At 45.0% G+C, this 10,200-nt stretch overlaps 1 protein-coding gene across 1 annotated transcript; it reads right to left on the bottom strand.

Annotated features, from left to right (window-relative positions):
• Positions 1-3,498: 3,498 nt before the first annotated feature.
• On the bottom strand, positions 3,499-9,881 carry SELE (selectin E). Its single transcript, XM_064720012.1, has 12 exons — positions 9,845-9,881; positions 9,029-9,415; positions 8,577-8,684; positions 8,272-8,457; positions 7,480-7,665; positions 6,806-6,991; positions 6,148-6,333; positions 5,413-5,598; positions 5,072-5,257; positions 3,981-4,088; positions 3,671-3,692; positions 3,499-3,556 (listed from the first exon to the last, which is right to left on the bottom strand). The coding sequence occupies exons 1-12, from the start codon at positions 9,879-9,881 to the stop codon at positions 3,499-3,501; spliced, it is 1,836 nt and encodes a 611-aa protein (XP_064576082.1).
• Between the last annotated feature and the right edge of the window lie 319 nt (positions 9,882-10,200).

The following is a 10,200-nucleotide window of genomic DNA, read 5'->3' as shown; positions in this document are numbered from 1 at the left end:
TCATATCCTGAGGCAGGAAAAGCTGTGCCAGGAGGGGATAAAGAGTCAAGCAACCTGCATGAGCACAGGCTGGGTTTTTGCCTGTGGTGGCAAAAGTGGATCAACATTAATTATGTTGCCTATGTGCTGGACCAACATTAATTATGAAGATAGATGGAACTTGAGCATCACTGCAAGGAAGGAGTTCCCCTTCAGAGAGTCTTTGTCTGGCCAAGGGGATATATGGGAGAAGTAGAGGATGAATCCCAACCAAATGTGATCTCAGCAGAAGAGCATTGAGTCACAAGTCGCAACAGAAGAGATTCTAGAAGTCACAAGGCCTGGAGAAAGAAGAGGGATAATTTTATAGTCTCTTTGCTGGCAATAAAGCCCCTGTAAGATCCCAGGGGAAACTGCTAGAAGCACCAGCTCTGGTGAGGAAAGGAGAAGCTGAACTGCCCTGGGCAGCAGGGTGGGATCCATGCTGGATAAAGGATGGCCATGCAGTAGAGGACACCAACAAGGGCAGCCCAGGAGATCCATGTGGTGCTTTAGCTCTCAAAACAGCTCCTCAGGGATTCAGAGCAGGGCGTTCCGGGCTAATCCCTGCGTCCCTCAGGGAACCTGAGGATTACTGCTCTACATCTGCTCCCAGGGCTGGGCCCCACCTTGGCCAGGCAGTGGAAGTGCTGACAGCCACTCTCAGCTCTTTAATCGCTTTGGGACAAGCAGCAATGGGCTCTGTCCCCTGTGGGGCAGCACCTTGGGGCATTCACATTCTCTGAAAAATCCCTTCGCCCAGGGTTTTCCTCCTGGGAAGCTGAGAAGCCTCAGAGAAAAAGAAAACAATTCTTATCTCAATTGTTTCTCCTGTGTTGTGCTCACGTGGAATGTGTTTGGAGATTGTTTACCCACAGGTGATTGTTCCATTGGATTCTGGTGTGAGTTGTTTTGACTCATTGGCCAATCCATGCTAAGCTGTGTCGGGACTCTGGAAAGAGTCACAATTTTTCATTATTATCTTTTTAGCATTCAGCAAGTATCCTTTCTGTATTCTTTAGTATAGTATAGTATTCTTTAATATAATATATTATTATAAAATAATAAATTAGCCTTCTGAGAACATGGAGTCAGATGCATCATTCCTCCCTGCCATGGGGAACCCTCCAAATACAACAGCACCTATAAGCCTCTAATGGCTTTTCTTGACTTTTGGTTGGGGCAGGAATGGCCCTCAGATTTTGTCTGGCAGCAGCTTCAGAGCTACAGTGCATCTTCCCTGCTGTAGTGGTTTTGGTTTGTTAATTTGAGATTTTGTTAATTTTGAGATTTCTTGGTTAAGGTACTAAAGAGAGTGGTGGGTTCGGTGTTGGGTAATTATTAATGTGGGGTTTTTTTGTTGTGAGATGGGATTAGGAGAAAGGTAAAGTAGGTTTCAAACTTTAAAAGGGTATAAAGAAAAATGTATTAATTATCTCAGACCTGTGATAACTCCGTCAACATCCCAGCATAAAGAGCTGCAAAAACCTGGGGTTTGTGCTGTTAGCTATGCACCAAGATCACCTGCTCGCACTGGTCCTTCCTCCTCCCTTTCAGACTAGGGATGCTGGTTTGGGATCAGCCCTGGTTGTCCCAGTCCCGGGCAGTCAGCCCCATCTGCTGGCTGCTAGGGAAATACGGGAAGCTCCAGGCGAAATTTAGGTTGGATTTTAGGAAAAAGTTTTTTGTTGAAAGAGTGATAAATACTGGAATGGTCTGCGCTGGGAGGTGGTGGAGTCACCATCCATGGATGTGTTTAAAAAAGGATTGGTTGTGGCATTCAGTGCCATGGTTTAATTGAGGTGGTGTTAGGGCATGGGTCAGACTCAATGATCTAAAGGTCTCTTCCAAGCCAGTGATTCTGTGATTCTCCAGTAATGGACAGCCCTGCTTTTAACCAGTCTTCTCCCTACCCTCTGTTGAAGCCACAAGTTACAGGGCCGACCCAAATATGATGAATCTGACTCCATTCTTCTGTTGAAGCCACAAGTCACAGAGCTGACCCAAATAATTTAAATTATTCGCATTTACAAATAGGGAGTGTTAAATTGAAAAACATTTTATTAAAAAATGTTACAAATAGGACAATACATATCAGGTTAAATGAGAGATTTTTAATTTATAATCATAACTTAAACATAAATTAAAAGAGTCTCATTTGAAGACTTTTAACAGCTAACAAAAATCATATCTTCAATACATAAACATACAAATCTCAATCTTCCATTTCATTCGTAAACATTATGCAGTCATGCAATCCTTACAAACACTTCCCATTTAGTTTCAAATAAATTCTGATCAACAGCCACAGACCTACTCAAGAACAAGTATTTTACAATACATGTACAGTTAAGAGCACAGAAATATCCACAATAAAAACTGCTCAAATAAATACATATGTATATACACATATTACAGTACAGAATCCCACAGGGATGAGATAATTTCAGATCTACCTGCTGTGTTCAGAAACCAGAGTACCTTGTGTAAGCACCATGGTTCCTAGTGCTGTTATATTAAAAAAAAAAAAAGGCATCTAAGTTTTCTGGGATATATAGCAAAAATCCAAATAATTTCCCATGTCACTGCAGGCATATCTATTGACTGGGATATAAAAATATAAACTGACTTTCACAAACCAGATCAATAGTTTCAAAGTTGTTCAGTGAATATTTTTCCATCCTGATTCTTCTGTTTCTGCAGGCATAACCCCTGTGACTCCAGAGGAGACACCTGCAGCAGAGTAGTAAGTGATGTGAAATAATGCATTTCTTCACCTCACCTTGGTACCTTTGAGTGGAGCAGAGGAGGAACCAGCCTCCTCTTTGGGCAGCAGTTCTCTGCTTACTCACCACCTGCACAGGAGATGGCAAGCTCCCAGTTCAGGATAAATACATGGCTGAATGGAGGCAGGATTTGGCCTCAAGGCCAGAGTTCTCTGTTTGTCTTCAATGGAAATACCAGACAGCTTGAGCTCAAGATTTCTGAATCACACACAAGGTCAATCTTCTTGTTGGCAAAAGGTAAAAGCATCTGGACAGCTGCTGATTTGCAAGGCAGTTTCATTCTCCAGAAATCTGAGATGTAAGTGAAGGTGGCTGCAATTCCTGTGGAGAGAACAAAATTCCTCCATAAATCAGAAAACTGGCAGAGATTTGTATTTGCTCTCATCTCAGAGGAATTTTGTATGCAGCAGGTAGCAGAGCTGCACAGAAGTGTTCCTAATACCATTTGCAGCTGGACAGAATGCTGAGCACAATCATCCTTCAGGAGCTGAACAACCATTTTTACAGCAATAAATCCATCAGTCTTGTTAGGAACTGCCATGCAATGCCAAGATGCATATTAGGTGTCCCAAAGCACACATTGCTGTGTCAGCAACTGTACAGCAATTAGCAGCTCTGATTGATTGCTTGTGTGATTAAAAGGAGGAGAATTTGTGAGTGAAGCCATCACATGTGCTTACCTGAAGCACCTGGGTTAGACATTCTCGCCAGCACTTTGGAAGCTACCCTCACTGGCTGTTTCCTGCCAGTCCCTATAAAACAAAAAAGTGAAAAGTACTTTAGTGACAACAGGTTTTTATCAAATGGATTTTAGCAAGGTGATGGCAGGGGTTTTTTTCATGTTGCTTTTTTGAGACACAACTTACCTGAAAGGAATAAACTTCTTTGCTGCAAGAAGAATAAGAAAATATATTAGTATTTCAAGACAAAAGCCCTAATTTTTATTGTCTAAATATTTGGGGTTTGCTATTTTTTTTCCTTTTCCAGATGTCCATCCAAAAGCCAAACATGGCATACACAGCAGGTTCTTGAAAATAATTTTGGAATTTATATCTAGGTATGGGAATTGCTACTTTTTCAAGAAGAAAGGTATAGAGCTTTTGTGGTTTGGAACTGGGTTTTTTTCCTCCACAGAAAACTTTTCAGGAGGATAAATAAAGCAGAGCAGGTGCTCACCTTTTCTCCGGAAGCGCCTTGCGAGCCAAAGGAGGAATGATGCTGTGGACAGCAGAGAGGCAGAGGTGGCTGCTATGCCCACAGAGATGTAGCTGGCTTGGTCAGAAGCTGAAAGGATGAAAAGATTTCAGTGAGATCAAGGTGGTCTTTGAAGCCCTCTCTCCTTCCCTTTCCTCATGCTCTTCAAGAGGAACCAGAAGTGCAACTGGTAAACGCTTGAATTTTTGCTTGCTGAAACAGGATTGTTCCTGTACACAAGGTAAAAAGCTGAATACTAAAAATTACCCCATCCATTGCCAAAGTAATGGCAAGGCAAGAAGCTCCCTACTCCAGGGTCTGTCTCTAACCTCCAGCCTTGCATAGCAATTTGTGCTCCCCTTATTTTTCCTGTTGCACTGCATATTTTAACTCCCTCTGTGCTAGCTTCCTCTTTGAGCAATCCTGCTGAGATCAATGAAATTCTTCAAGGATCTAAATTCTGCTCAAGCAAATGAAAGTGGGATTGAGCTTTTAGGACCTCCAGCAAAAGCATTCCAGGCAGGCCAGGGGTGTTCCAGCTGAGGGCAGTGACAGAGCTCTTACTGCCTTGAATGAGAGGGCAAGGCTGAGCTTCTGTCCTTTGAAATTGCAGCCTCTGAGAGAAAAGCTCTGGGAGGTCTTTAGGCTGAGGAGTCCATCCAAGAAACTATCACACCAAATCAAAAAACCTATAAAATTTTCCTACTGAGAACCAGACTTAGGAGTGCAGGTTTCCCCACAAGGTTCTGCTTGTCTAGAAAAGCTTTTGTCTCTATTCACATGGAAAAAATTCATGGTGAGAAATGTTTTGTTTAAAAACCGAACAGAAAGAACTGAAATCTGGTTGCAGGGGGTTTTTATATTTAAGAAATCAATATTTTCCACAAAGATCTTTTAGGATTTTTCCCCTCTTCTATTTTCAAGCATGAGTGATTTTGTTGGGCTTTTGAATTAATGGAGTTTTCTACATGTTCTAACTCACTGGTTGCTATTGCCACCACTACCACCCTTCCAGGCCTCATCTGACTAAAAATACAGTGCCACCTCCCTGTGGCTGCTCACAGGCAAAATACCTTCACATGTGGGCAGGCTGGCACTCCAGTTTCCTGAGGGGCTGCACTCCAGAACACGAGAGCCATTGAGACTCCATCCTTCCAGGCAGCTGAAGTGGCAGGAGGTGTTGTAGGTGAACATCCCAGCCCCGTGGGAGCAGTCCATGGAGCCTTTCTCAGGAGAGCTCAGTGCTTCACACTGGATGACTGAAACACAAAAAGATTTGGTTATTCCTGCTGTTTGTCACCCTGCACTGCTGTTTCCTCACAAGGATAAATGACCCCACCTTGGGATCTGCTTAGGAAAAGGGCTGGGGATGAATGCCACTCTTGGATTACATCTGACTGAGAAAGGAAATTACCTGCACACTGTGGCTGCTGCCTGTCCCAGGCCCCTGCAGAGCCACACTGCAGGGTAGCTGCTCCTGTCAGGGTAAATCCTTGCTCACAGCTGAACTCACAGGTGCTTCCCCAGGTGAGCTGCTCTGAGGGGTGGGAGCAGTTCACAGCCCCGTGGGCAGGCACGTCCAGGGCAGGACAGGTCACAGCTGAAAGGGACAAGAGCACAGAGCTTAGTTTGGGTAGGTCAGGATGAGCAAACACCCTTCTAGGAGCTGGCAAGAAGGCATTCCTTGCTTGGAGCTGTTCCTACAGAGCCAGCATAGCTCCCTTCCAGTGTCTCAGAAACAGATTTCAACAGGTTGTACAAGACAGACAGAACCCTTAAATCTGCACCCAAAGCACCCAAGTCATCCTGGGAATGGCTCCAAATTACTCTCCACCCTGGACTGCATAAACTGACACTTGCTCCATTTGGGGAATAAAGAATCCCTGCCAGAACACTCCACTGTTAAAGTGTGTTACTGTGTGTGTTGGGGACACTGCCCCAGAGTGCTGTTTGTCACCCTGCACTGCTGTTTCCTCACTAAAACACAAGGCTAAATGATCCCACCTTGGGATCTGCTTAGGAAAAGGGCTGGGGATGAATGCCACTCTTGAGTTACATCTGACTGAGAAAGTCTCTCCAGATTCTTCCGACTTTAATCAATGATTTCCAACCCAGCATTTGAGCAGGGAGAAGGGAATTAGGAAATTACCTGCACACTGTGGCTGCTGCCTGTCCCAGGCCCCTGCAGAGCCACACTGCAAGGTAGCTGCTCCTGTCAGGGTAAATCCTTGCTCACAGCTGAACTCACAGGTGCTTCCCCAGGTGAGCTGCTCTGAGGGGTGGGAGCAGTTCACAGCCCCGTGGGCAGGCACGTCCAGGGCAGGACAGGTCACAGCTGAAAGGGACAAGAGCACAGAGCTTAGTTTGGGGTAGGTCAGGATAAAGAAATACCCTTCTAGGAGCTGGCAACAAGACATGCCCTGCCTGGAGCTGTCTACAGAGCCATCATTCTCCCTTCCAGTGTCTCAGAAACAGATTTCAGCAGGTTGTACAAGACAGACAGAACCCTTAAATCTACACCCAAAGCACACAAATCACCCTGGGAATGGCTCCAGATTACTCTCCACCCTGGACTGCATAAACTGACACTTGCTCCATTTGGGGAATAAAGAATCCCTGCCAGAACACTCCACTGTTAAAATGTGTTACTGTGTGTGTTGGGGACACTGCCCCAGAGTGTGTCACCCTGCACGGCTGTTTCCTCACTAAAACACAAGGCTAAATGATCCCACCTTGGGATCTGCTTAGGAAAAGGGCTGGGGATGAATGCCACTCTTGGATTACATCTGACTGAGAAAGGAAATTACCTGCACACTGTGGCTGCTGCCTGTCCCAGGCCCCTGCAGAGCCACACTGCAGGGTAGCTGCTCCTGTCAGGGTAAATCCTTGCTCACAGCTGAACTCACAGGTGCTTCCCCAGGTGAGCTGCTCTGAGGGGTGGGAGCAGTTCACAGCCCCGTGGGCAGGCACGTCCAGGGCAGGACAGGTCACAGCTGAAAGGGACAAGAGCACAGAGCTTAGCTTGGGGTAGGTCAGGATAAAGGAATACCCTTCTAGGAGCTGGCAACAAGACATGCCCTGCCTGGAGCTGCTCCTACAGAGCCAGCATAGCTCCCTTCCAGTGTCTCAGAAACAGATTTCAGCAGGTTGTACAAGACAGCCAGAACCCTTAAATCTGCACCCAAAGCACACAAATCACCCTGGGAAGGGCTCCAGATTACTCTCCACCCTGGACTGCATAAACTGACATTTACTCCCATTTGGGATTTAGGGAATAAAGAATCCCTGCCAGAACACTCCACTGTTAAAGTGTGTTACTGTGTGTGTTGGGGACACTGCCCCAGAGTGCTGTTTGTCACCCTGCACTGCTGTTTCCTCACTAAAACACAAGGCTAAATGATCCCACCTTGGGATCTGCTTAGGAAAAGGGCTGGGGATGAATGCCACTCTTGGATTACATCTGACTGAGAAAGGAAATTACCTGCACACTGTGGCTGCTGCCTGTCCCAGGCCCCTGCAGAGCCACACTGCAGGGTAGCTGCTCCTGTCAGGGTAAATCCTTGCTCACAGCTGAACTCACAGGTGCTTCCCCAGGTGAGCTGCTCTGAGGGGTGGGAGCAGTTCACAGCCCCGTGGGCAGGCACGTCCAGGGCAGGACAGGTCACAGCTGAAAGGGACAAGAGCACAGAGCTTAGCTTGCAACAAACCATTTTAAGTCTTTTTCTTTTCTGAAACTTAGCAACACATCCACTAAACAGGAGCAGGTTTAGAAAAGCTACTACTATGGCATACTACTATGCCACCATCCTACAAAGCAGACAGAAGGGGAAATATTTTAAAATGGGAAACTGGCTCTTCAGGCAAGACTGTTAATTTATCCTTAGCTCATGACAGCAACTATTTACAATCCAAAATTTCCCTATTTTGATTGTTGCTGGGTGACCTTTGATTCTTTCATTTGCTTAGAAAAGTATCTTATTCTAAGTCAAACACCTCAGAAAATTATTCCTATAGTCAGGAGTAATTTAGAGCAGTCTCACATCTAGGTCATCTCAATTCCCTGTTTCCACCTAAGAGTTGGAAAATTCTTTCCCTGCAAGGAACAAGGCCAGAACATTCACCCTACTCATCTCACCTCCTCAGGAACAGAGACCTGAGTGCTGGAATAAAATAGCACCCACATCACATAATGTGTTACAAAGGAATTGGCCAAACTTCCATTTGTACCTACTGCCTGAGGTGTCCAGGGCCATGTGCAATGCAGCAAACTCACCTTTGCACGCTGCAAGGGGGGCAGACCAGAGCCCAGCAGAGGTACAGTGCACAGACTCCAGTGCAGTCAGCTCATAGCCCTCCTCACACTGAACTGTGCAGGACGAGTTGTAGCTGAAATCCCCCAATGGATGGTGGCACTCAAGGCTCCCATGGTCAGGTTTCTCCAGTGGATCACAACTCTCAACTTCAAAGAAACACAAGAAGGTACACAGTCACTCTCTTTGGCTGAGCAGGTAAACCAAGAAGCCAAACTGAGCACTAGGCAGCATGAGTTGGTCAAAAAGCAGGATGAAATAATCTTACCAAACTCGCATTCAGGCCCATAGAAGCCAGGGTTGCAATGGCAGGTGTGGTTGTTGATGGTCTCTATGCATTCTCCATGGCCACTGCAGAGAGATGGGTTGCAAGAAGCTGGAAAAGAAAAATAAAGCAAATTATGAACAACAAGAATCAATAACAGCCACTAAGAAAACCTGGCTAGCACTTTGTTTATCTTTCTGACACTAAACAAGCTCTTTGTATAGCAAAAGAAAATCAGGGGGTTTGCTATTTAGGGTTATCCTGTCATTTCACAGAAGAATTTCTGAAATGCACACGTTTTACAGACTAGCTCACAGTAAAAGGATTCTGCTGGCTGGAAACTCCAAGACCACTTTTTCTGAGGTAAATATTAAATGAAGTTAAGCAACTAACTCATCCCAGCCACCACCTGAGCTCCCCAGGGTCACACTGGAGTGACCTTTATCAGGCCATACCTGTGTAGCACAAGGCAACCTTCTTCTTCTCACACTGCTCATCATTCCATTTGCCATCATCCCTCCCTCTTTTGATGTAGATCTCCACGCAGTCCTCGTTGTTCCCTTTGCCATTTGGCTCCCCTGAAGCCCAGTTTCTTGCTTCTTCTGTCAGTTCTTTGTTAGTTCCAGTCCAGGTCCACACACCATTAATTTTTCTGATTCCAATCCAGTAGTAACCCGGATTGAAGGGTAAGAAGGTATTGAGGTGATTGATTTCCTCCTTGTTCTGGATGGCAACCAGGTTGGTATACTTCTTTCTGCACCACAGCTCTGCTTCCCTGTAGGTCATGTTTGTGTCTGAATAATGGTATGTCCACCCATTCACCCCCTGAAGCACTGTAAGTCCTAGAATGAGAAAATATCCAGAAGTTGGTGTGTGACTTTTCCCCTCCTCTCTCTCTAGAAGAGGACATTTAAGCTCTATAAACACTGCAAACTTGTCAATATCTGAAAAATGCATAAAAACTAGTGGTGATTATTTTATAAACTATCACCTGGCAAGCTTCAAACCAAGCAAGTCAGCTTCAAGTCCAGGACTTCAGCCTGTGAAACTACATCTGATCACACAAAGCTTTGAGACTTACAGAAGCCAATTATGGCTTTGATAGGCAAGCAGGGAAAACGCGCCATTGCATCCGAGGTTTTTCTGTGTGAGCACAGCCTCAGGTTAATTAGGGCAGGTTCAAAAATTCTCTTTGATGCTGAGCTCAAAGAGAGCACTCACACTAATATTGCCATCCCACTAGTTTTCTACACAGAGAAATACACACTTACCATAGGTAAGAAGAGATAGGAGCTGCAAGCAAATCATGTTTCTGAGAGTTTTCTCTGTCTTTCAAGCAGATGGCTATGAGAAATCAAAGAAACACATTGGTAAAAAACAAATAAGTCAAAAGTCCATATAAAGTACTGGTCATGCAATTTTTGCTATGTACTTTTAAACAAGTAGGATTTCCACAAATTATTCATTTAAAAACTGGTTTTAATATCAAGATACTTTAAAATGTAAGCAGCTTTTAAAGAAAATAGACAGAGATTTCCAGCTGTCCAGTTTTCCTTTAGCTGGGCAGTGAAGCAGAATATCAGAGTCCATTTCTACTCACATTTTGTAGCTGCAGTGTCCAGGTGAC

The sequence above is a fragment of the Zonotrichia leucophrys genome, chromosome 8 (genome assembly GCF_028769735.1).
Source record: "Zonotrichia leucophrys gambelii isolate GWCS_2022_RI chromosome 8, RI_Zleu_2.0, whole genome shotgun sequence".
NCBI lineage: Eukaryota > Metazoa > Chordata > Aves > Passeriformes > Passerellidae > Zonotrichia > Zonotrichia leucophrys.
The sequence above is the reverse complement of the archived record's forward strand: the minus strand, read 5'-3'. Positions and strand labels throughout refer to the sequence as shown.

Excerpts from the sequence above, each read along its gene's own strand:
- SELE (XM_064720012.1), bottom strand. The coding sequence starts at position 9,881 with ATGATTTGCTTGCAGCTCCTATCTCTTCTTACCTATG. Across the intron at positions 8,458-8,576 it reads TGGGCCTGAATGCGAGTTTG|TTGAGAGTTGTGATCCACTG; the intron begins GTAAGATTATTT and ends GTTTCTTTGAAG. Across the intron at positions 6,334-6,805 it reads GCAGCAGCCACAGTGTGCAG|CTGTGACCTGTCCTGCCCTG; the intron begins GTAATTTCCTTT and ends TGTCCCTTTCAG.